The 26,387-nt window shown below is 38.0% G+C and overlaps 1 protein-coding gene and 2 long non-coding RNA genes across 8 annotated transcripts in view; 1 reads left to right on the top strand and 2 right to left on the bottom strand.

Moving 5' to 3' along the window:
- LOC309610599 overlaps positions 1–26,387 on the bottom strand; it is a 504,212-nt gene that overhangs the window by 364,427 nt on the left and 113,398 nt on the right. The window lies entirely within an intron of this gene.
- YES1 (YES proto-oncogene 1, Src family tyrosine kinase) overlaps positions 1–26,387 on the top strand; it is a 77,371-nt gene that overhangs the window by 36,745 nt on the left and 14,239 nt on the right. For 4 of the 6 annotated variants that reach the window (XM_082353588.1, XM_082353585.1, XM_082353590.1 and 1 more), the window contains exons 2-8: positions 13,592–13,864; positions 18,005–18,104; positions 21,534–21,632; positions 23,668–23,771; positions 23,859–24,008; positions 25,881–26,036; positions 26,205–26,384. In XM_082353588.1, coding sequence (XP_082209714.1) covers positions 13,600–13,864; positions 18,005–18,104; positions 21,534–21,632; positions 23,668–23,771; positions 23,859–24,008; positions 25,881–26,036; positions 26,205–26,384 — 1,054 coding nt within the window. In that variant the 5' untranslated portion in view covers positions 13,592–13,599. Of the gene's footprint in view, positions 1–1,938; positions 1,958–11,984; positions 12,068–13,591; positions 13,865–18,004; positions 18,105–21,533; positions 21,633–23,667; positions 23,772–23,858; positions 24,009–25,880; positions 26,037–26,204; positions 26,385–26,387 lie in introns of those variants that run through there. The other 2 variants (XM_082353586.1, XM_082353589.1) reach the window with 2 other exon arrangements.
- Positions 1,974–26,387, bottom strand: part of LOC309610581 — a 49,045-nt gene continuing 24,631 nt past the window's right edge. Inside the window, exons 2-3 of the long non-coding RNA XR_014234048.1 lie at positions 5,354–7,500; positions 1,974–4,977 (exon numbers count right to left, since the gene is read on the bottom strand). This is a non-coding gene — a long non-coding RNA (uncharacterized lncRNA). The remainder of the gene's footprint in view (positions 4,978–5,353; positions 7,501–26,387) is intronic.

The raw sequence follows: 26,387 nt of genomic DNA, 5'->3' as shown, positions 1-26,387 counted from the left end.
GCATGGGCAGAAATCAAGAAAATTCGGATTATATTTTAAGTGAGTATGAGAAACATAGGAAAGTTAGAAAAAATTTTGCCAAAATAAGTGGGATGTGTGGAGAGAAAAGAAGAGGGAAAGTTGAAATGGACAGGATTATGAAGGCCAGAGGTTTGAAAAGAGAATGCCTGACCATCTTAAATATCTGGTAACATTTCTTATTGTTGTCACTACCTTATCAATCCTTTATTTCCTATAGCATTTAGAAACAAAAGGTTTTCGAGTACTCTAATTTATGTTCTTTTGGGGGATGACAAGACAGCCATATGAGAAATAGAAAGGGGCCATTTTACTTCTCTGCTTTTGAGAATTTGCCCCGTCAGCAAAGCTCTGTTGATGTTTTTAGTTCCACTTTACCTTCTCTTGCCCATTATCCAGGGAAGATGAGAAAGTACAGTAGTTTAGGCGTGATGAGGGATCAAAGTAAAACTTTGCATTTGTTAACCCGCCTGACTCTACCCTCTGGTAATGGTTGGTGACTTAGTGGGGCTAGATCAGCATTACACATTAATCTTCCATATCTCTGACTTCCTTTCCACTAAAGAAAAAAAAATCTAACACAGAAATTTGTTTCAGTTGGAAAAGTTTTTACTTTTAGTACATTTTGCTAAAATATATGTATTTTTACTAGGTACTAAAGCAAGAGCTTATGCTGAACAGACTAATCATTATCGTAACTTCTAGGCCCACAATCTCGTAAGGAGACCACGGGGTGAGCACCTGACGGCCAAGTCTGGTCAGCAGGTTAGGGCAGTGAGATAGCAACTTACATTCTTTTGCTTTTACTCTTCTTCATGCTAGTGCAAACTCAGAAATAAGTGAATTAGGCAGTGGCTCGGGGTGTTTGAGGAAACCTGGAATAGACCATAAATGAATCAAAATTATGAGTAAATAGGGGTTAGAAGTAGGGAACTGTTACCCCAGTAGAGAGTGAAGTAGTTGGTTGAAGCATCAGGGGTATGGAAATAGAGATGCTGAATCCACGTTATAGAAGGGAGGCAATAAGCTCCTAACAATAAAGCAATGATTACCCAGTATCAAGACCTGCATTCAAACTTGAACACCATCAGCCTTTTGGGATTAATCTGTGTGATCAGGTTGTTCTGTAGTTTCTGATTTTTATGAGACTCTTGCCTCTTCCCTATTACCGTTTTTATGTTTAGAATAAAAACCTTCTTGAGTCCAAAAGAGCCTAACTCATTAAGTTGAGTATAAATTTTAGACTTACCAAGTGGGTACATAAATGCTACTTTAAAAGTTATTTCTTGAAATTAAAATAAAAATACCACAGAGCACTTTAACCAATTACAGTAAAACACTTAAAATGTTAATTTGTTTGAAAGTGATGATGATGATGACGATGATGGTGATGATGATTTTTTTGGCCATGTGGAGTGACATGTGGGATCTTAGTTTCCCGACCAGGAATCGAACCCACACCCCCTGCAGTGGAAGCGCAGAATCTTAACCACTGGACCGCCAGGGAAGTCCCTGAAAGTGGTTATTGTTAAGGAATAAGTCCATTATCTGTTATATAAACTGACTTAAATTTATTCAGAAATAATACTCTCTGCACTTTAATGATATTAAAACCAAGGAATGAAATGTTTTTTTAGGGATTAACTTTTAAGAACTTTTTTTTTTTTTTGGCCATGCCTCGCAGCATGTGGGACCCTAGTTTCCTGACCAGGGATCGAACCCACGCTCCCTGCATTGGAAGCGTGGAGTCTTAACCACTGGACTGCCAGGGAAGTCCCCTTTAAGAACGTTTAAAGTGCCCATGGTGGATTTAACATCCTCACCACTCCCCCCAAAACAAAACACTGAAAATCTGGACAAAATATATGCAACAATTGTTTTCAGACATTGAACAACAGCAATACAAGACTGTGATCCTGAAAGACAGGAAACAAATGAGGTAAGCTGGACAGTCACCTAATCACCCTAGCTTTCTCTAGAGGCATGGTCTGAATTGCAGAGCAGGGATAGGGATCTTGGGCAAAGGAGAGTGGTCTTTTTTTTTTTTCTTTTCTTTTTTTAAAAGTTTATTTTATTTATTTATTTTTGGCTGCATTGGGTCTTCATTGCTGTGTGCGGGCTTTCTCTAGTTGTGGCGAGCGGGGGCTGCTCTTTGTTGCGGTGGCTTGTCTTGTTGCGGAGCACGGGCTCTAGGTGCGCGGGCTTCAGTAGTTGTGGCACGTGAGCTCAATAGTTGTGGCTCACAGGCTCTAGAGCGCAGGCTCAGTAGTTGTGGCGCACGGTCTTAGTTGCTCTGCGGCATGTGGGATCTTCCCAGACCAGGGCTTGAACCTGTGTCCCCTGCATTGGCAGGCGGATTCTTAACTACTGCGCCACCAGGAAAGCCTGAGAGTGGTCTTTAATAAGTCGAGGAGATCAGAATTCATGGAGGCCAAGGCAGCTGGAAATTGCAGGGGAGAATTCCAGCAGAAAGACCACTATATAGAAAAATAACGCTAACAGTCTGCATAGGAGTCTCTCTGATTTTTTGCTGAATTCTGGAAGGTACCTGCAGAGTGTGAAACTGTAAAGCCAGGCAAAGAGCAGTTTGTTGTTGTGAGCTGGTGGCCCTTTGAGATCACAGAGGGTTGGGAGGCATTTGAGGTTTTACCAACTGGAGGGGAAAAAGTCCTTGTTGATTACTCTGGACTTCTAATAGAAACCTTGAAAGGGCTGTGGTGCTAGACTAGATTAATAAAGGAATATTATGAACAACTTTATGCTAATATAAATTTAATAACTCGCGTGAATTGGACAAATCTTGAAAAAGTTACCACAGTAACACAAGAAAAATCAAATATGAGTAGCCCTGTATGTTAAAGATATTAAATTTGTAATTGAAAACTCAAGGCCCAGATGGCTTCACTGGTGAATTCTTTTGAACATTTTAGAAGTAATTTTAGAAAGTAATTTTAACTCTTTAAAATAATAGAGGAGGAAGGGAACATTTCCCAGCTTATTTCATGAGGCCAAAATTATCCTGATACCAAACACAGACAAATTAGAAGAGAACTAAACAGCGATATCTCTTTGACTATAGACATAAAAACATTGAACAAAATATTAGCCTTTAGGAATATATTAAAAGGGTAATATATCATAACCACAAATGGGTTTTATTCCAAGAATGCAGAGGTGCCAAGGTGGGGTTAATACTCAAAAATCAATTAGTTTAATCCACCATATCAGTTGAGTAAAGGAGAAAACCCATGCAATCATCTGAGTAGATATATAAAAATATCTGACAAAACTTAACACCCATTCATGACAAAAACTCTAAGCAAACACAGAATTAGAAGAGAATGCCCCTCAGCCTAATGAAGGTCAGCTACAGTCTTACAGCTAATATACTTAATGGTGGTAGACTGAATGCTTTTCCCTTAAGATCAGGAAGGAGGCAAAGATGTTCTCTCTCCTCACTTCTATTCAGCATTGTACTAGAGGTGCTAAAGGAGAGTAAAAGTGTTTATTTGTACACATGACCTTGAATATAGAAAACCCTATGGAACTAAAAAAAAAGCTATTAGAACTAAGATGTGAACTTATTATTATTAGGGTCACAGGATATGAGGTCAATATATAAGTATCAAGTATATATATTATTAATATATTAATATATGTTTATATAAGTGATGAACAATTAGAAATAGAAATAAAGTAATACCATTTATAGTAATAACAAAAAACCATGAAATGCCTAGAGATAAGTTTAACAAAAATTGGACAAGACCTATCTATACACTGAAAGTTGCAAAACATTGCTGAGAGAAATTTTTAAAGTTCTAAATAAATGGAGTACTGTGTTCTTGGATCAGGAGATCAATATTTTCAAGATGTCGGTTCTCCCCAAATTGATCTGTAGATTCAATATCATCCCAGTCAACATTCCAGCAGGCATTTTTCTAGAGATTGACAAGCTGACTCTACAGTTTGTATGGAAATGAAAGACCCTAGTGCACAGGCAAACTGCAACTTCCAGGCCAAATCTGACCCACTGCTTGTTTTTGGAAATAGTTGTATTACAACATTGCCACACTTAGCACTTATGTATTGTCTATGCACTAACATGCTTTTGCACTAACATGGTGGAGTCAGGTAGTTGTGACAGAGACCATTTGGTTTACAAAGTTTAAAATGTCTATTCTCTGACCCCTTTCAGAAAAAGTTTGTTGACCCCCTTCCATAGAGTATCCAAAACAATTTTGGAGAAGATAAAAAAACCCTAGAGGACTTATTTTATCTAATTTCAAGACTTACTGTAAAGCTATAGTGATGAAGACAGTGTGGTAATTGACGTGAGCATAGACATATAATATAAAACAATGGAACTAGCAGTATAGAAACAGACCCATGCATTTATGACTAATTGCTTTTTGACAAAGGTATCAAGATAATTCAATGGGAAATGGATAGTCTTTTCAACAAATGGCAGTTGAAGAACTGTTAAAAATATGGGATCTCAGACTTCACAACATATACAAAAATCCACTTAAAATGGCTCAGTAGGCCTGATATAAAGAGCTAGAACTTCTGGTGAAAACAGGAGAAATTCTTCTAGTGAAGAATTCTCAATTAGGACATAGCACAAACCATAAAATTAAAGCTTCTTAATTGAGCATCAAAATTAAAAATCATGTTCAAGGATACTGTTACAAAAATGCAAAGGCAACCTATAGGTTGAGAGAAAATATTATATTTGACAAAGAACTTGATTCTAGGATTCTAGAATATTAAATAATATAATAAATAGTATTATATTAGTAAATATTCTTGTTTCCAGAATATATTAGAAAGAAGACAACCCAATTAAAAAATTGAGTTGAACAGATACTTCACCAAAGTAGATATGAGTAGCAAATAAGAACATGAAAAGATGCTTAATATCAGGTGCTTAGTCATTAGGAAAATATAAATTAAAACCTTAACAGTTGGGCTTCCCCGGTGGCGCAGTGGTTGAGAATCCGCCTGCCAATGCAGGGGACACGGGTTCGATCCCTGGTCCGGGAAGATCCCACATGCCGCGGAGCAACTAAGCTCGTGTGCCACAACTACTGAGCCTGTGCGCTAGAGCCCGTGAGCCACAACTGCTGAGCCCGTGTGCCGCAACTACTGAAGCCCATGCGCCTAGAGCCCGTGCTCCACAATGAGAGAAGCCACTGCAATGAGAAGCCCGCGCACCTCAACGAATAGTGGACCCCACTCGCCGCAACTAGAGAAAGCCCGCGTACAGCAACGAAGACCCAACACAGCCAAAAATAAATAAATAAATAAATAAAATTAAAAAAAAAAAAAAAACCTTAACAGTAGCACTACACACCTAAAAAATCAACTGACAACAAATGTTGATGAGGATGTAGAGCAACTGGAATTCTCATTTTGTTGGTGAGAGTGCAGAATGTTAAAGCTGCTTTGGAAAAGTGTTTGCAGTTTTTTATAAAGTTATACTTCCCATACAGCCCAGCAGTTTCCCTCCTAAGTATTTACTCAAATGAAATGAAAACTTGTGTTCACAGAAAAACCCATGTGTATGTGTTCATAGTGGCTCTATTTGTGATTTTCAAAAACTGGAAACAACCCAAATCAACTGGGGAATGAATAAACAAACTGTGGTATATGCATACCACTCAGCAGTAAAAAGGAATGAACTAAAAAAAAGGGGGGTGGGGGAGGGGAATGAACTGATACCTGCAAAAACATGGGTGGATCTCAAATGCATTATGCCAACTGAAAAAAAGCCAGAATCAAAAGGCTACATGCTCTATGGTATCTGGAAAAGGTGAAACTGTAAGAACAGAAAACAGATTAATGGTTGCCTGGGGTTGGAGGGAGAGGTTGACTACAAAAAGTGCATGGAGGTGTCATGGGATGGGGGTGGGGATGGAACTGTTCTTTATCTTCATTGAGGTGGCAGTTGCACGACTGTATGCATGTGTCAAAACTTGCAGACCTGTACACTAATATGAGTGGATTTTACACATTTATGCCTTAATTTTTAAAGATAGGGTTTTAAAAGTGAGAAACTGACCTATTGATGTAGTAAGATATGAAAGAATCATCATTGCATCTTAGTAACCATGCAGTCTTAGATTGCCATTGGATCTAATCTGAGTGTAGAAATAATACTGGATTTTAGAGGGCAGGCTTGAGATTGAAATGCTCTTGATAGCATTGGCAAATTAAATGGTGGTAAAGGTGTTTGGCAGTTACCTAAGTGCTGACCATTGTTTATATCAGTGAACTAAAATCAGTGGTTAATCAACAGTTCTAATGATTTTGGTAATGCTCATGTTGTAAATGTGTGTAACATCAGTTCAGCCATATGCATTTTATATTGTCAGCTACCTTTGATATCAGTAGATTTCAATTGTCAAAGCTTTTTAGATAGAATAAAAAGTCAAAGAGCTGTGTAGACTATTTGGATCATATCCAAACCCAAGTAAACATGTGATGGGTTTCTGAGAGGGGAAAGAAAGACTTAGAAGTGTTGTTGAGAATGTGGAGAATGAATTCACATTCACTGCTGGTGGGGATGCAAAATGGTACAGTCACTATGGAAACCAGTTTAGCAGCTTATTACAGTAACTTAACCTTATATGACCAAGAAGTTCCATTCCTTAGGTATTTATGGGGAGAGGGGGGAGAGGCACATATCTACCCACCCAAAGACTTGTATGGGGATGTTTGTAGCTGTTTTATTTATAATAGCCCCAAACTGGAACAACCCAAATACCCATCAACAAGTGAATGGATAAACAATTATGGTATATGATGGGGTTCTACTTAGCAATAAAAAATTAATGAACTACCTACATATGCAACAATATGGAAGTATCTCAGGTACACAATGCCTAATTTAAAAAAAAAAAATGCCAGACACAAAAAAGACTATAGTATTATTCTATTTATATGAAACTCTAGAAGAGATAAATCTATAGTTAGAGAAAACAAATCAGTGATTTCTTAGGGCTGGGGTTGGGGATTTTCCCTATTGGGAAAAGGGTACAACAGAATCTTCTGGGGGTGATTGGAACCTTCTATATTGTAATTATAGTATTGGTTGCACAGTTACAGACATTTAACGAAACTCATTGAACTGTACACTTTAAATGGGTGCATTTTATTGTATGTAAATTATACCTCAAAGTTGATTTTTTTGTTTTTTTGTTTTTTGTTTTTGGCTTCGTTGCTGCATGCAGGCTTTCTCTAGTTACAGCGCACGTGCTTCTCATTGTGGTGGCTTCTCTTGTTGCCGAGCATGGGCTCTAAGCGCACGGGCTTCGGTAGTTGTGGCTCGCGGGCTCTAGAGTGCAGGCTTGGTAGTTGTGGCGCACGGGCTTAGTTGCCTCACGGCATGCAGGATCTTCCTGGGCCAGGGATCGAACCTGTGTCCTCTGCATTGGCAGGCGGATTCTTAACCACTGTGCCACCAGGGAAGTCCCGAAGCTAATTTTTTTAAAAAAGAACATTTTAGGAAAGAATATCTGATAGTGTCTAAGGGAAGAAGTTTCTGTAATCTAAATTTTAAATTCATATTTCTCAGAAAATCTTAAAGTAACAGTAATATTCAAATTGAGGTAAAACCTTGTTTTTCAGCAAATATTCATGCACCTTATACTCAAGCAAATATCTATATGAAATCATTTGCTTAAAAATTGAATTTTACTTTTATAGACTATAAATTTTACAGTCTTAAGGATAGCTCAGATTTATGTAAATACTTTGAGAGAAGATCTATTTTTGTTAAGCTATTGAATCTTGATATGTTGAAAAGGGATTTAATATATTAACCATTGTCATGTGATTTGAATAGTTTATTATTAAAGATCCTTTCAGCTGCAAGTAACTGAAAACCAAACAAGAAAATTGACTTTTACGGTAGATATTTATCTCACATAGTAAGATTTCTGGAGCTAAATTGTGTTCTCGGGTTATTATAGGGTTATATAGTTCAGTAACTGAGCAGCAGCTTCAGGGACCCAAGTTCCTTTCATCTTTCTGCCCTCCCCTTCTCATTATGTTTGTGTCCTCCTTTCACATGGGTGCTTTGTAATCTCAGATTTAGGCATCAACAACAATAACATCTAGGGAATGAAAATGGAATATTTCTGTCTTGTATTCCTTTTTACAAGTGAGGAAAACTTCCTAGAAGCCCATGCTCATGGCTTACACAGTTAATGGCAAAGGGTTAGGACCAAGAGTGGCTTAAATCAGTCATTATTTACTCCCTGGGGCTGGACAAATGAAGGAAGGTGAACAAAATCAGGGTTTTTTTATCAAAGCAGGATGGCTGTTGAGTAACCAAGTGTCTGCCGAATTAGATTACGCCAAGACTGTGAAGGAAAGGATCTGTGAAGTAGACAAAGAAATCATAGAAAACGTTTTGATACAAAGTATATGTTCCCAGCTCATGAAGATGTTGCATTCCAGAATTCGTCATATTTTCATGGCCTAGTCATTAATTTATTATTCAACTTAACTGCACTCTAACTTTTATCTTCATGATGCTAAGAAATGCTCTTGTGAAAGTCATCAGTGAGCTCCTAATTACTAATCAGCTGGCCTTTTAAAATCAGTTTAAATGCCACTTGATTTCATGTTGGTCTTTACCATTATTAGTCATTTTCTTCTTGAAAGTCTATTTCTCTATTCCCACTGTATTATTCTACTTGTTAAAAATGTATTAAATACTCCAAACTAACAAAAAGAATATCTATTACGTACGTTTAACACATTAACATTTTTCTCTATTTGCTTCATATATCTTTTAAGAAAAAAAAAAAGTGCCACAGATACAGTTGAAACTCTTCCCCAACCCTTTCCACTATCTTGAAGTTAATGATTATCCTTTCCAATTGTGTTTTTGTATTTATGAAAGCGCTCCCAACTCTTAATTGCTGCTTCCTAATTTCCTTGCCCATCTGTCCCTTATCTGTTCCCTTATCTGTAGGTGTCCTGCAACACTGTATTAATTTTTCACACCCCTCCAAATCTGTGCCTTGGGTGAGTTTTATTATCTCCAAAAGGTGTGGTTACACTGTGAAAAAATTTTTAACATTTCTCTGGTTTCTACCTCTTTATGAGTTTTACACTTACTGTCATTCCCCACTAGACTTCTCAACATCATGCCCCACAGACCCCTAAAACTAACATCTGAAACTGAACTCGTTGGTCCAGAAAAACCTGTTTCTCTTTTCTCTACCTCATGGTGTTACTTTCCACTCAGTTCAAACTAGAAACTTTGGAGTCATCCAGTCCCTAGCACGCACATAGTAACTACTTTTTAAAGTGTCCGGTAAATTGTAGGGACTGAGTAAATGACTCCTTTTTAATGTCTCCTCCACCCATACCCAGCTGATCACCTAGAGTTGATTATTTTACTTGGTGTGTACCTCTCATTTCCCCTCATCTTCGGCCCCAGTATTCCTGCTTTTGTCCCGCCTCACATGGGTCATGGCAGTAGTTTTGTAACTTGACTAACTGCCGCCATTCTTTCTTTCTTTCCACTCTATAATTTGTCCTTTTACCACAGTTATTCTAAAACACATATTTTCTGCTATTCACCTTTTTAAGATTCTTAACTTTCCAATGCTCCCTGGATAAATCTAAAGGTTATTGCTTAGCAAATAATCCTCTTTGTGTGTAAATTCTCCTCTAACACTAGCCATCTGTCCCACCATTCTCAAAAACACTCCTGCCACAGGGTTTTCTGTTCCCCAAATACACCATGCTTTTCCAAACATCTGAACCATTTTTCCCACTTCATTCTTCCTGGAATATCCTAGTTCTTCTTCCCTAAATCTCCAACTCTTCAAGACCTAGCTCAGATGCCATTTTCTGCAAAATTTTCTTTCCCAAGCACTCAAGGCAGAGCTGATAACTTCTGTTGTATTCCCATGATGTTCTGTATGTACCTCTGCTCTAGCGTTTTTTTTCACTCTGGCATTTTTCAAATTTTACAATACTGTATTTTTTTCCTGCACTTATTTGTGACCTTTTTAAAGAATAAGAACCATTCTTGCCATCCTTAGCTCCCTTTATAGTGTCTGATAAATATATGTTGTTAATAAATATGTATCTGTAAGTTAGTAGCTTGGAACTTGAAAGAGGCTTTTCCCATGTAAATATTTTAAATAATGTTATGTTTCTAAGACAGTCCATTAAAATCTGTATAACTCATTGCACCTGAAGTTTACTTAAAAATGTAAATCACATCCTACATTTATAATAATGTTTCTAGGGAATTCCCTGGCAGTCCAGTGGTTAGGACTCGGCACTCTGACTGCCAGGGGCCCGGGTTCAATCCCTGGTCGGGGAACTAAGATCCTACAAGCAACGCAGTGTGGCCAATATACATTTATTATATACATACACACACTTATATACATACATATATATTAATGTTTCTAAAGGAGATGGGCAGCAGTGATGGCTCCTGTGTATTGATACTGGGTGCTATTGGAACTGGACTGAAGATGATGTTCTGTCCTGGAGCTATTGAAAAGAATGAGTGGGTAGATGTGAGGAGCTGGACCAAAGACTCTATTTAAGAAAAAGAGACTGGAGGACAGTAGTAATGAAAAACTGGTAGAGTGAGGGAAAAAAGATATGACTTTTGAAGGAAGAGGAGTTAAGTTAGGAGTGATGTCTTATGGGGAGAAAAGACCTTAGCAAAGATCCTGAGTGAAGAAAAAGGTGAAAATGAGGAATTAAGGAAGCTGGAAATAGAAATGAGGGTGGGTAAATAGTTATAGTAACCTCGGTTATGAATTGATGTATTTCAGTTGGTCTGTTATCAAATTTAAAATATTAGCACCATTACTGGCTTTCATAATTTTTTCTCTGTCATACAACTACTGTTCTTTCAAAGTCTATGTAATTGTTAAAGTATTTTTTTAATATTTAGACTTTGGATATAGGTAACAGTGAAAGTCTTGTATAGATTTTAAAATATGTTTGCAATTTAACATACATGGGTATATATTGATTGTTGATTGATAACATGGGTATATATTGATTATTGATTGATAACATGGGTATATATTGATTGTTGATTAAAATTCACCCTTCAGCCTTGAGTACTGAGCCAAAATTTGCCAATCTCATAAGCAAAAAGGATACCTTTAAAATTTTGCATTTATTGATTGATTGATTGATTGTCGTGCCGCGCGGCTTTTGGGATTTTAGTTCCCTGACCAGGGATGAAACCCAGGCCCTCAGCAGTGAGAGTGCGGAGTCTTAACCACTGGACCCCCTGGGAATTCCCTAAAAATTTGCATTTATTAGAAGACTGGGATGATTGGACATATCTTCATATGCTAATTGGCCTTTCATATTTCCTTTGTGAATTGCCTGTTGGTAGGCTTTCCTATTTCTCTAAGGGGCTTATATATATATTTTTTAATGTGTAAGAGTTGTCTGTATTAAGAACGTCAACCAGTTTTCACATGAGTACATTTATGTGTTGAGAGAGCAAGTAAGAGCATGAGCAAGTGCAAAGATATCCTCCCTACTTCTCATGTCTTTAGTGTCACTTCAGAGTTTCTGTGTCCACATCTGCACCCCCCCCCAACTTAATCATATATCTCTTAGTCTTTTCCTTTAAGGTTTCTACTTTTACGCTTTAAAGGCTTTTCCAACTGCTAGATTATGAAACAGCTTACCTTTAGTTTTTTCTAACACATTTAGAAGACCGCTTTTTATATATTTAGCTTATTATTATTCTCTCATAGTGTTTTCAGTAGATATTTAAGTTTCCAGTCCCAGTCATGTTCCAATCCTGTGCTTTATTGTCACGTCTTCAGAATATACCTGTTTTAAGATCGATGTGAAAACCTTCCAACTTTGAGTTTCTGAGACTGTTTCTCTTTTAATATTTATAGCTACATTTTAAATCAATATTATATAGTTGAGTTTGTAAAAATGTTCAGTCTTTCAGAATTGATGAAGCAGTCATCTTATCACTCACCTACTTCCTTTTGAATGCTGTAAAAGAAGGGAAATACTGTAAAAAGTAAGTGAATTAGGGGAATTCCCTGGCAGTTCAGTGGTTAGGACTCTGCACTTCCACTGAAGGGGGTGCGGGTTCAATCCCTGGTTGGGAAACTAAGATCCCACATGCCGTGCGTCACAGCCAGGAAAAAAAAAAGTGAGTTAATGAAATCACCATTAGTTCTTCTTCAGGAAGTGAATGGAATAATGCAGATTTTGTAATATCAGTAAACATACTATATGCAAGTCATGTTGGTAGGCTGTACAGTATATAAGAGGTGAGAAACTCTTGCTTTTTAAGAAGTGTGTTGCCAGTGACTTGAGGGTAGGCTGGGAATTGGCAAAAAACAGGATGCAAGTGAGAGTCTCGTACAAAAATCTCTCCAAAAGTACGTTACAAGTTTTAAGGAAGAAGGTATTTTACCAGTTATGGAGACAGCCTGAATGGTAAAGTAACATTTGTAATGACCCTCAGTGAATGGATAAATTTTAGCAGGTAGAGATGTGAGGAGAGTATTACTGACAGAGGCACTTTTAGGAGGGAAAATGCAAAAATGGGAAAGCACAGGGCATATGTATTGGGGAAACAGGAATTTTTTCTCCATGTGTGCATAAGATAAGTGAGGAAATGATAAAGTGGGAAAGATAAATTGAAGTCCAATTTGGCAAGCATTGGGAGTGTGTCCATTGGTAGGGAAGGGAAAAAATGTAGAGATGCATTGTCCTGTGTAGTAGCCACTAGCCACATACAGCTGCTGAGCACTTAAAATGTGCTTGGTCCAAATTGAGATGTACTGTAAGTTTAAAATGCACTCCAGATTTCTAAGATTTAGTACAAGAGAATATAAAACATCTCATTAATATTTTTCATATTGATGACATGTTGAAATTAATTATATTTTAGATTTATTGAGTCAAATCAAATATATTATTAAAATTAATTTTACCTGTTTTTATTTTTAAAATGTATTTACTAGAAAATGTAGAATTATATGCATGGCTCAGATTATATTTCTGTTACACAGTGCTGGTATAGGTAGAAGGAAAACAACCAGAATTTGCTAGTACCCACTATGTAGAACCAGAGATTGTCTAGAAGTTGTAAGAAATTTAATCCTTATAGAAAACCTTATGAAGTAGGTGATATTATTGTTCTCCTTTTTCAAGTAACTGAGGTGCAGAGAAGTTAAGTAACATACCTGCAGTCACTGCACTAGGAAGTAGGAAGCTAGGATTCAAACTCTGGCTTCTGGCATCAGAGCCCATGGTTTTCCCAATACACTGTGGCATGTTGTCATTGAACCATTAAAGGAGATTGAGCTGGAGAATGACATGATTGGAATGATACGTTAGCAGAATTGTAATAAAGATAAATGAGGTGGAGAGACTTTATTTGCAGCTGTCTAGGTTCTTTTTGGTTTGTTTTGTTATTGTTAACTTATTTGCAGGGGAAAAATGCCTCGTTTAAAGTCAACTATTGAATTGCACCTTTTGAAGTATGCTTTATGTTAACTGCTTCTCAAAATTTGCCTTATCACCTTTGTAGATTTGATAATGGGCTGCATTAAAAGTAAAGAGAACAAAAGTCCAGCCATTAAATACAGACCAGAAAACACTCCAGAACCGGTCAGTACGAGTGTCAGCCATTATGGAGCAGAGCACACTGCAGTGGCACCCACATCCTCCACAAAGAGCACATCTGTTAATTTCAGCAACCTTTCCATGACACCATTTGGAGGATCCTCAGGGGTGACACCTTTTGGAGGAACATCTTCCTCCTTTTCAGTGGTGCCAAGTTCATATCCTGCTGGCTTAACAGGTGAGATTTAAATGGACAATCCTGTTGTTGGTTTGAGAATGTGACCTTGGGCAATACATACATAAAGTTTGCCTGCTGTAAGAGAAATAACTTACTGGGGGACTATTAAAATAAGTTTATGTGAAAATTAAAGTCTCCAACATAAATTCAAGTCTTATTGTATACGTGGATATTATTTTGGGAAATTTGGTAGTAATCTGATGGTGGTTGTGTACTGGGTTATATAATTAATTATTTCACTAATTCATTTTTCAAATAATTAGTGAGTGCTGACTGGCAGGCACTGGAAATACAAAGATTAAAAACGTATACCCCAAAGGGAACCCTCCTGCACTGTTGGTGGGAATGTAAATTGATACAGCCACTATGGAGAACAGTATGGAGGGTCCTTAAAAAACTAAAAATAGAACTACCATATGACCCAGCAATCCCACCACTGGGCATATACCCTGAGAAAACCATAATTCAAAAAGAGTCATGGGGCTTCCCTGGTGGCGCAGTGGTTGAGAATCTGCCTGCCAGTGCAGGGGACACGGGTTCGAGCCCTGGTCTTGGAAGATCCCAAATGCCGCAGAGCAACTAGGCCCGTGAGCCACAATTGCTGAGCCTGCGCATCTGGAGCTTGTGCTCCGCAACAAGAGAGGCCACGACAGTGAGAGGCCCGTGCACCGCGATGAAGAGTGGCCCCCGCTCGCTGCAACTAGAGAAAGCCCTCGCACAGAAACGAAGACCCAGCACAGCCAAAAATAAATAAATAAATAAAGAAACTTTCATTAAAAAAAAAAAAAAAAAAGATTCATGTACCAAAATGTTCACTGCAGCACTATTTTACAATAGCCAGGACATGGAAGCAACCTAAGTGTCCATCGACAGATGAATGGATAAAGAATATGTGGCACATATATACAATGGACTATTACTCAGCCATAAAAAGGAACGAAATTGAGTTATTTGTAGTGAGGGGGATGGGCCTAGAGTCTGTCATACAGAGTGAAGTAAGTCAGAAAGAGAAAAATACTGTATGCTAACACATATATATGGAATCTAAAAAAAAAAAAAAAATGGTACTGATGAACCTAGTTGCAGGGCAGAAATAAAGATGTAGCCATAGAGAATGGACTTGGGGACCGGTGGGGGAGGGGGAAGCTGGGTCGAGGTGAGAGTGGCATGGACATATATACATTACCAAATGTAAAATAGATAGCTAGTGGGAAGCAGCCGCATAGCACGGGGAGATCAGCTCAGTGCTTTGCGATGACCTAGAGGGGTGGGATAGGGAGGGTGAGAGGAAGGCTCAAGAGAGAGGGGATATGGGGATATGGCTGATTCACTTTGTTGTACAACAGAAACGAAGACAGTATTGTGAAGCGATTATACTCCAATAAAGATCTATTTTTAAAAAAACGTATACCCCTCCCTCCTGGGGACTTCCCTGGCAGTCCAGTGGGCGTAGGTTCGACCCCTGCTTGGGGAACTAGGATCCCACATGCCGTGCAGCACGGCCAGAAAAGAACAACCCCGAAAAACGTATACCCCTCCCTCTGGAATGTTACAACTTCTGAGGATTGTAAAGTGCTAGCCATTATTAAAGTATTATAGTAGTTACTTGATAAACATTAGGTAAATGGCAGTTTCGTGGTGACAATACAGTTTTTCTATTAGATACTACTGACTGAAAAAAGAAAAATCCTGAGGCTCAGTGTTTAAATGATTTTTTTTTCAGAGTCACAGATAATAAGCAGGAGGGCACAGATTTAATGCCCTATTCTAGAACTTCATTTATTACCCTACAATATCCTTTCAGAGAACAGCAAGAAGTGATGGCCAACAACCTTTTATGGAGGCAGAAATGCTCTAAAAACGTAGTCAGAAACTTTAAAAAGAGAGATGGTTCTTTTGTGAAGGGTCCCCTATCGGGATGCTTTTCCCTTGAGTAACAAAGCACAACTGGCTTTAAAAGGTAGGGTGAGCTCCAGGATTCCTTGATCCAGCAGTTCCTTGATGTCATCAAGGACTCGAGTTTCTTTGGTGTCTCTCTTGCAGCCCTTGGAGTGTCCACTTTATCCTTAGGCTTGGCAAAACAGCTGCCAGCACCAAATTGAGCAACATGAGGGGACAAAAGAAGAATCTCTTCTACAAGCATGGACTATAAATGTGTCCCTTCACTCTGCTCACCTCCAGACCAAAAATAGTGACCAGAGAATGTCATACACTAATTCTGTTAGACTGTTCATTTGAGAAGTTACGGACATCAAAGAGTCATTTATAGTCTTAATTCCAGCCCCCTAACTCTAAATACTTCAATAATAGTTGGTCATGATGGTACTTCTCAGTCACCAGTAAAAGTTTATTTTCAGGATTATATGTTCTGGAAAGATAGTAATCCAAAATGATTAAATGTTGAGAAGACATACTTGAGTTACCTAAAGCAGTTTATTTACGGGAAATAGTCCATTCATGGGTATTAATTTATTGATGAGTGTCTGTGTGCCAGGTATAGAGAGTTGTAAGCAAGAGAAACAAGATTTCTGCCCTAATGGAGTTTACATTATAATGAGGGTTGGATAATAATTATAGAAACAACTAAACAGGATGATTAATAGTTCATAAATACTATGAAGGAACTAACTAGAATGATTGGCGAAGGCCCTTTAAATGATCAAGGAAAGCCATCTTGAGATGAAATCGTTTCAGCTGAGGTTTGATTGATGAGAATGACCTAAATATGTGCATAAATGGGAAAAGAGCTTTCTGGGAAGAGAGAATAACAAATGCACTTTAGGAGGTACAGATGGACTTGGCAGGTTTGAGGACTAGTATGGGCAGAGGGTAGAATTACATGATACGCAGTTGAAGAGTCAGGATTTCTCAGGACCTCATAGACTATAGTAAGAAGTATGAGTTTTATTCAAAGCTAGAAGGAAGTTATTGAAGAGATTTCAGTAAAGAATTTGTACGATTGAATTCCCTTTCTAAAAACTTCCTTCTGGCAGCTGTGTGAAGGGTGGATGTAGGGAACCAGATATAGAAGTGAGTTAGGCTATTACTTTCCCAGTAAGAGGCAACAGGGACTTGGATTAGGGTGGAAGCGCTGAAAATGAAAAGGAAGTAGATAAGGTACTTTAGAGGTAGAACTGACAGTGCTGGTAATGGACTTGGCTTGAATACCTGACTGGTAGTGTTCGCTGAGGTAGGGAAGACTTCAGTAATACTTCAGGTTAGAGGAGAAAAGTCAACACCTTTGTTTTGTACCTAATAAATTTTAAATGCTTGATAGACATTTGAGATGTCAAATAGGTAGTTAATATATGACCGGGCCTCAGGGGAGAAGCCAGATAAATGAGATTCTGTTCTTTCACTTGCAGATAATAGTTTGGCTATTTAAGTTGCTTATGTCTTAAGCAACTACATACAGTGCTTTATATGACACAGTTGTTTTTGGAATTTATAATACATATCAGCCATACCATTTAATTTCTAAGAAAAACATGCTGTTTTTATCTTTGTGTTAAATATAATAAATAATCTTAATAAAACCCTAGTTATTACTGTTAATTAGTCTTTTTTTAAATTAATTTTTATTGGAGTATAGTTGATATACAATGTTGTGTTCTGCTGTACAGCAAAGTGAATCAGTTATACATATACATATATCCACTCTTTTTTTAGATTCTGTTCCCATATAGGTCATTACAGAGTATTGAGTAGAGTTCCCTGTGCTATACAGTGAATGATTAGTCTTAAGGATGGAAATGTTCACTTATTGTTTTTAAGAAATTGAGATGATCAATGCTAGTAGTTTATAATACTCGTTAATGCTTTTTCTGCCAAAGAATTGATTTGAACTTTGTCTTTTCAAGCTAGAGATGTTGCAGCTATGAATCAAGATTAAAAATGTCTCTCTGGGTCTATAGAATTTTAGAATTTGTAGAGTACAGTAGTCTCATGGAAGGCCTTAAGATAGCATCTTAATAACTTGAAAACTTCAGCGACCCAAATCTCCAACTTTTAAAAATAGATTCTGGAGACCAGGAAAAGAACTATGCTTAAGCTTTTTTTGTTGTTGTTGGCAATGTTTTTAAATTTCTCTGTTGTTAATTTGTCTATATAATTTACCTTGGTCTTTTTTTCCCCCAATAGGTGGTGTTACTGTATTTGTGGCCTTATATGATTATGAAGCTAGAACTACAGAAGACCTTTCATTTAAGAAGGGTGAAAGATTTCAAATAATTAACAACACGTAAGTGTTACGAACATTTTACGAGGGTGAAGTACCAACGGTAGCCTACTTTACACTGAAACCACTGAACTGGTTGATGATTCAGAGACGAGAGTAGTGGGGCGTGGGTCTCTGCCCACTGGATTGGATGATACATTTGGTTTCTTTAGACACACGGCATAATACTACTGCCGGAGCCAGAAGTTATGTTTTCTACAAATTGTGTTACTGTGGTTCTGCCATAAACAGTAGAGATTTAAGAGTGAGGATTGAGGGAGTATATGTAAATAAGTACCTTACTTTAAAAAAACCTTTATAAAGATATTTCTATGATCCCATTTATCTAAGTACTAGATGATTTAAAGATCTTAATCTCTTTCTCTTAAAAAAACAAACTAAAAAGGCTAAGGAATTCCTGCAGTCCCAAACTGACCATGTTACGTTGCTGTTTCCTTATGTGACTCTCAGACTTCTTGTCATTTAGTGGGCCACCATAGAAAATTCAGTGCTTGTTACAGAAAATAGATCCCATAATTTCATTAGCAGGCACAGCGACCACTTTGTAACTTCTCAGAATAGACATTTATGGTCTCTTTGCGTCCAGTCATGTTTCCTTCCATCCTTGTTCCCACTTGCTACCAGTTATCTTTTGAGAACATGAAATATGATTCTGTCTCTCGGCTTTAAAATCCTTCAGTAGCTACTGGCTGCTGTCAAGATAAAACAGCAATAAGAGCAGGCATCATTCATTGAGCTTCTTCCCCTTCCTCACTCCACTGCCCAGCCAGACTGAATTACTTATTTATGATTCTGAATACACTGGGGGTTCTCCCCTTCTCTGTGCTTTCACACATGCGATTTCTTTCTTCTGGAATGTAACTTCTTGTCCCTCCACTTTTCTTCCTTCATCTGGCCAACCCTATGCATCCGTCAAAGTGTGTATTCCTGTGTCCTTTCTCAAGGAGGCCTTTTTTGATATTCTTTCACGTTTCCTGCCTGGCCCAGTCCCCACCTCCTGCTGGATTTGGTGTCTCTCTTACATGTTTACATAGTAACCTGTGCAAACCTCAATTGTAGCTGCCATCACAGTTTTGAATTATAATTTATCACTTGCCTATCATCCTTTTAGACCAGTGGTTCTCAGCATGGGGGCAGAATCACCCAGGGGACATTTGCCCATGTCTGGAGACATTTTTGGCTGTTACATCCATGGTGCTACCACTGGCGTCTAGTGGGTGGAGGCCAGGGATGCTGCTCGGCATCCTGCAGTGCACAGGACGCCCCCCCGCCCCCCGCCCACCACAGAGCATCGTCCAGCCCGAAGTGTCAGTAGTGCCGAGGCTGAGAAATCCTGCTCTAGACGGAGTTACTTGAGGATAAGGACTTTTTACCTGTTTCTAGTACACCCTATTGTAAGGTCTGTTACTTAAAAGATGTTCAGTGAATGTTTGAATGAATCAGTGGATGATTATCAGGATCAAAGTTTTCAGTTTGTATATCTGAAAGTACTTAATGTATACTAGGAAGCTACAAGCCAAGTATATGAGTTTGTAAACATTTGAATTACAAAAGGATTTTCCATTTCATTTTTTAAAGATCAAATTCACCTCAAGCATTTATAAAATTTCAATGTAGACAAAATATTTTCAATACTTATCTCTGGTAAAGCAAAACATGCATGTAATCTATAGTAGCAGAGCCCATATGTCTTCCTCATTGCAGATTGATAATATACTCTCCTTTCACATTAATTTTGGAAAAGTCAAGGCTTATCTATTACAAACTACGTGTAGTTATCATGTTCTGAATTGATTTTAGTCTTATTTGGATATTCATGGGTAACATTCTTGTAAATATACTTTATTCCAGGAATTAAATTTTTTTATTATTGCTCATTGCTAATATTTTGGTTACAGTAGTTCTAGGGCATCTGAATTTTTTCTCCTAATATGATAGAAAGAAACATTGTAATTTTATGCATTGTTAAAAAGAAAATCATTGGGACTTCCCTGGTGGCACAGTGGTTAAGAATCTGCCTGCCAGTGCAGGGGACACGGGTTCGATCCCTGATCTGGGAAGATCCCACATGCCGGGGAGCAACTAAGCCCGTGAGTCACAACTACTGAGCCTGTGCTCTACAGCCTGCAAGTCACAACTACTGAACTTGCGAGCCACAACTGCTGAAGCCCGTGCACCGCAATAAGAGAAGCCACTGCAATGAGAAGCACGCACACTGCAACAAAGAGTAGCCCCCACTCGCCGCAGCTACCGCTCACCACAACTAGAGAACACCCTCGCGCAGCAACGAAGACCCAATGCAGCCAAAAAAAAAAAAAAAAAAAAAGAATAAAAAAATTTAAAAAAAGAGAAAATCATTTAGCAATAAAAAAAGAATGAGCAACTGATAAATGCTGAAAAAATTATGCTGAGTGAAGGAAGCCAGTCAAAAAGACCACATATTGTATCGTTCCATTTATATGAAATGCCCCCACAATGGGCATATCCATAGAAATAGAAAGCAGATTAGTGGTTGGAAATGGTGGGGGAGGGGTGGGATGGGAAGTAACTCTTAATGGGTACAGGGTTTCTTTTGGGGGTGATGAAAATGTTCTAAAATTGATAGTGGTAATGGCTGCAAAACTCTTAAATCTTAAATGGGGGAATTTTATGGTATACAATTTTGTCTCAGTAAAGCTTTTAAATGAGAAAACATTTCATTGAAACTGAGTAATCTGAAAGATTTGCTTCTCAAATTGTTTTATTCAGCATAGTTTATTGTCTTAGGTTGAAAGGTTAGGTTACGTAAAAAAGAGATTTTGTAACTAAAATTAAAGTGGGTTCTTTTGTTTATTTTTCAGGGTTTTTGTTTTGTTTTTTGGTTTGAAGCAGAGGTAATGCAATTGTGATTTTGCTTGGCCTTATTCCCTTAATTCATGTGACTTTTTTTTTTTTTTTTGGCTGCGTTGGGTCTTTGTTGCTGCGCGCGGGCTTCCTCTAGTTGCGGCGAACAGGGGCTACTCTTCGTGGTGGTGTGCAGGCTTCTCATTGCGATGGCTTCTCTTGTTGCCGAGCACAGGCTCTAGGCACGCGGGCTTCAGTAGTTGCAGCACATGGGCTCAGGAGTTGTGGCTTGCGGTTCTAGAGCGCAGGCTCAGTAGTCATGGCGCACGGGCTTAGTTGCTCCACAACATGTGGGATCTTCCTGGACCAGGGATTTAAACCCATGTCGCCTGCATTGGCAGGTGGATTCTTAACCACTGCGCCACCAAGGATGTGCTGTAACCTATTTTTTTTAATATTATTCTTCGAGTTTAATTCTTGATCAAATGAATGCATAAATAAAAATGGAAGTAATACTTCTTGTCTATTTCAGATACAAGATGGCACTGCAATAGATCGTGTCCTGAGCTGTGGTCTACTTTGTGGTAATTGTTGTTTTATGTGTTGCAGGGAAGGAGACTGGTGGGAAGCAAGATCAATTGCTACAGGAAAGAATGGCTATATCCCTAGCAATTATGTAGCCCCTGCAGATTCCATTCAGGCAGAAGAGTATGGCACTGCTTCATATTTTATTAATTATTTTGATTTTTAAAATGTCTTAATGCACATTCTACTTAGCCACAACTTTACACACACACAATTACATACCAGTCTTAATACAGCCAATGTATTGTATTAATAGGAGATGTTACTTGAAAATTAATAATTAATGCCATAGTATTTGCTTACAGTAGGATCATAAATGAATCTGCATTCATAATACTGCATTATGCCTAGTCCCTAGCCTTTATTTTTTCACTTTAAAATAATTGCATTAACCCTTTTTATATTCTGCAGACTCTTTCACTTCAAAAATTTATCGTCCGTTGATGTTATTGTATCAGTGTTAACTTCTTGACTTAGGTGCTTGCTCCATGGCTATGGAGAGAGAGTATCTTTGTCTTTTAGGATGTACACACTGAAGCATTTAGAGGTAATGATTCAGCATATTTGCAACTATCATTCAGTTCAGAAGGAAATACACACACCCACACAAACATACACACACACAGGGAAAGAGAGAATATGACAAATCAAAATTAACAGGAAAGCTGGGTGGAGGGTATATGGGAGTTCTATGTACCATTCTTACAACTTTCAAAAAGTTAAAGTTCACCTTCAGTGACATATTACAGGCATACTCGGAGATATTGTGGATTTGGTTCTAGACAGCCATAATAAAGCAAATATTGCAGTAAAGTGAATTGGTTTCCCAGTGCATATAAAAGTTATGGTTACACTACAGTGTAGTCTGTTAAGTGTGCAACAGTCTATGTCTAAAAAAACAATGCACATACCTTAACTAAAAATACTTTATTGCTAAAAAATGCTAACCATTGTCTGAGCGTTCAGCAAGCCGTAGTTGTTTTGCTGTAGAGGGTCCTGCCTCCATGTTGGTGGCTGCTGAAGGCTGGGGTGGCCGTGGCAGTTTCTTAAAATAAATCAACAACGAAGTTTGCCACATTGATCGACTCTTCCTTTGACTCAGAGAAAGGAACACTTAGAGACCACTGTAGGGTTATTACTTGGCCTAATTTCAACATTGTGTATCTCAGGGAGTTGGGAGGCATGAGGAGAGGGAGTTGGGGAAACAGCCAGTTGGTGGAGCAGTCAGATCACACACAACATTTATCAGTTAAGTTTGCTGTCTTATGTGGAAGAAAATGTTTGAAATACTGCAAGACTTAGCAAAATGTGACACAGAGACGTGAAGTTATTAGCAAATGCTATTGGAAAAATAACTCTGATAGACTTGCTTGACCAGGGTTGCCACAAACCTACAATTTTTAAAAAGACTCAGTAAAGCAAAACACAATAAAATGAGGTATGCCTGTACTTTTATGTCAAAGCAGGTTTATCTGGGATCCATAAATAATATATCATCTTCATATCACAACACTTAACCCAGCATCTTGCACATAGTAGGTGCTCTATCAATATTTGTTTGCTTTTTTATTAGTGATGTGTAATTTGTCTCCATAACTCTGTTCTGCTTTGGCACTTGTTACTTTCCATTTTGTCCTTTGGTCTTTCTTCTCCACTATTCTGTGGCTCCCCCTCAGCAAAAATTGCATTTTTATTCACAAAACTGTATTAAATAAACCCACACTAATTTAGAGTCCCTAATAATTTGGATATGGTTTACTTGCATCTTACTGAATACAAATGATCACACTGTTAACAGAGAACCACTTTTACTCTTCCTACTATAATCTTAATATTTTCATCTGTCATTGACTAAAAGGCTATCATTGTTGCCTTTCTTTCTGTATTTACGGTTCCTGTGACTGCCAGGTGGAGTTTAAGAGACATGTTGAGTAGTTAATACATGAAAATACTATGACAGAATATATTCTGATAGTAATACTTGTAATATTCTTATTTAAGAAAGATCTTTCATTCTGTTTTACTGTATTTTAAAGCTGTGTTCTATTCTTTGCCATCCTCCCTATCCCACTCCATTCTTACTAATATCTATGTATAATTTTTCTGATGCTTATTACATCCTTCTAACTCAGAACACTACTCATTTTTTTTTTTCCAGATGGTATTTTGGCAAAATGGGGAGAAAAGATGCTGAAAGATTACTTCTGAATCCTGGGAATCAACGAGGTATTTTCTTAGTAAGAGAGAGTGAAACTACTAAAGGTACGAATATTGTTAATATAAGTATAAAAATTTTCTTGGGCAGTATTTTAAGAAAGGTATAGTAGAAGTGTTCATTTTCCCTTCTAGGTGCTTATTCCCTCTCTATTCGTGATTGGGATGAGGTAAGGGGTGACAATGTGAAACACTACAAAATTAGGAAACTTGACAATGGTGGATACTATATCACAACCAGAGCACAATTTGATACTCTGCAGAAATTGGTAAAACACTATACAGGTACGTGAATATTTCAGAGGTGAAAATTATTTCCTCATGTTCAATTTTATGAGGACAGCATTCATGTCTTCATGTCTCTTAAGGTCTAGCATGCTACTTTATACACAGTATGTGCCCAATGTATTTTAGTTTTAAAATGAGCAACAGATAATACTTACTATTGAGTTGCGTTCTTTTTTTTTTTTTTTTTGGCTGCGTTGGGTCTTCGTTGCTGCACGTGGGCTTTCTCTAGTTGCGGCGAGCGGGGGCTACTCTTCATTGTGGTGTGCGGGCTTCTCATTGTGGTGGCTTCTCTAGAGCGGGCTCTAGAGTGCAGGCTCAGTAGTTGTGGCACACGGGCTTAGTTGCCCCACAGCATGTGGGATCTTCCCGGACCAGGGATCGAACACGAGTCGCCTGCATTGACAGGCGGATTCTTAACCACGGCACCACCAGGGAAGTCCCTGAGTTGGGTTCTTGGATGATGTGCTAGATCAGACTATCATCATTTGTGTCCTTATATCTTACTGGCACAGTGTTTGTTTACATCGGAGTTCCATTTCATAACAGCTAAATACCAAATAGATGAGACAATAAATAAAAAAGCAAAAATTTTATTTCGGGACACTTTCTAAGTAGGTAAAACTAAACACTTAAGTAAGAAGCTGTAGCATATGTCCTTTTGGGTTACGTTCCTCAGCATGGGCTGAACCACATAAAGACTTCCTAAAGTGTAAATCCAATGAAATTTGATCTGAAGATGCATTTTTCTTTTCATGGAAAATTAAGTTATAGCAACTGTAGACATTCATCAGTCTTTCAAGGACCTTTGAAAGGTATTCAATATTAGAGTCTTCTCTCTCAAAATTTTTAATCTCCAGTTTAATACATGAATGAATCTGAAAGTCTTTAAATGTTTAATACTAGGGGAGGGGAAGCTTCCATGACGATTTCTTCTTCAGTGACAGCTAACTGCAGATTAAGTCTGTCAAGTCAATCACCAGTCTTGACACTGATAAAACATGTTACCAAGCAGTGTCATCAGTTGTAATTGGATGTGATGTGGATGTTGAGAATGGAAGGGAACACGTCACATTTACCATAAGAAAGATTGTCTAAGCAGGATTCACAAGTCAAGCCATTATAAATTTGGGATTTACTGTTTTTGTGTCTCCTTTATTTGAAGATCAGTCCTCTAAGTAAAGAAGTTTTTCCTTGATTTTCGGTGTGCTTCTTATGCTTGTGGTTTTTACTTTATTTTATTTATTTATTTAAAAATTTATTTATTTATTTTTGGCTGTGTTGGGTCTTCGTTGCTGCTTGTGGACTTTCTCTAGTTGCGGCGAGCGGGGGCTACTCTTCATTGCAGTGCACGGGCTTCTCATTGCAGGGGCTTCTCTTGTTGCGGACCATGGGCTCTAGGCATGCAGGGTTCAGTAGTTGTGGCATGCGGTCTCAGTAGTTGTGGTACGCGGGCTGTAGAGCACAGGGTCAGTAGTTGTGGCGCACAGGCTTAGTTGCTCTGCGGCATGTGGGATCTTCCCGGACCAGGGATCGAACCTGTGTCCCCTGCATTGGCAGGCGGATTCTTAACCACTGCGCCACCAGGGAAGTCCCTCGCTTGTGGTTTTTAGAAATAACAATTAATGGTAACATTCTCTTTCGGAAGAATAAATAATAACTTTTAAAATGTACTTAATAAAATGTTTCACTTCTTGTATGTTTTGTTTCTTTTATGCAACTCCCTTTTTGTGTTTATGCTTTTGTAATAAAACTGATAGAACATTGTTTTTATTTCCTATAACTTAAGCTTTTAAAAACACTGGTACAACTATATGTACCTTAATTTTTGTAAGTTATTCATTTTACAGTGTAGTTTATTCATTTATCTAGAACATGCTGATGGTTTATGCCATAAGTTAACAACTGTGTGTCCAACTGTGAAACCCCAGACTCAAGGTCTAGCAAAAGATGCTTGGGAAATCCCTCGAGAATCTTTGCGACTGGAGGTTAAACTAGGACAAGGATGTTTTGGTGAAGTATGGATGGGTAAGGAGCCTGAACTTTTGTTTTTTGTCATTGTTTAACCATAGATTAAAATGCCCCAGTTTATGATAAGATATGTTGAAATATTTAAGGTTACTGCTGATGATTGAAGTTTGTTGTAAATCTCTTGAAATATAGGTTAAAATAGTGAAATGTGGGTTGTTTCTCTAGGAACATGGAATGGAACCACAAAAGTAGCAATCAAAACACTAAAACCAGGTACAATGATGCCAGAAGCTTTTCTTCAAGAGGCTCAGATAATGAAAAAGTTAAGACATGATAAACTTGTTCCACTATATGCTGTTGTTTCTGAAGAGCCAATTTACATTGTCACTGAATTTATGTCAAAAGGTA

The sequence above is a fragment of the Balaenoptera borealis genome (genome assembly GCF_965194805.1).
Source record: "Balaenoptera borealis genome assembly, chromosome: 14".
NCBI lineage: Eukaryota > Metazoa > Chordata > Mammalia > Artiodactyla > Balaenopteridae > Balaenoptera > Balaenoptera borealis.
This window is presented reverse-complemented; position numbering and strand designations above follow the sequence as displayed.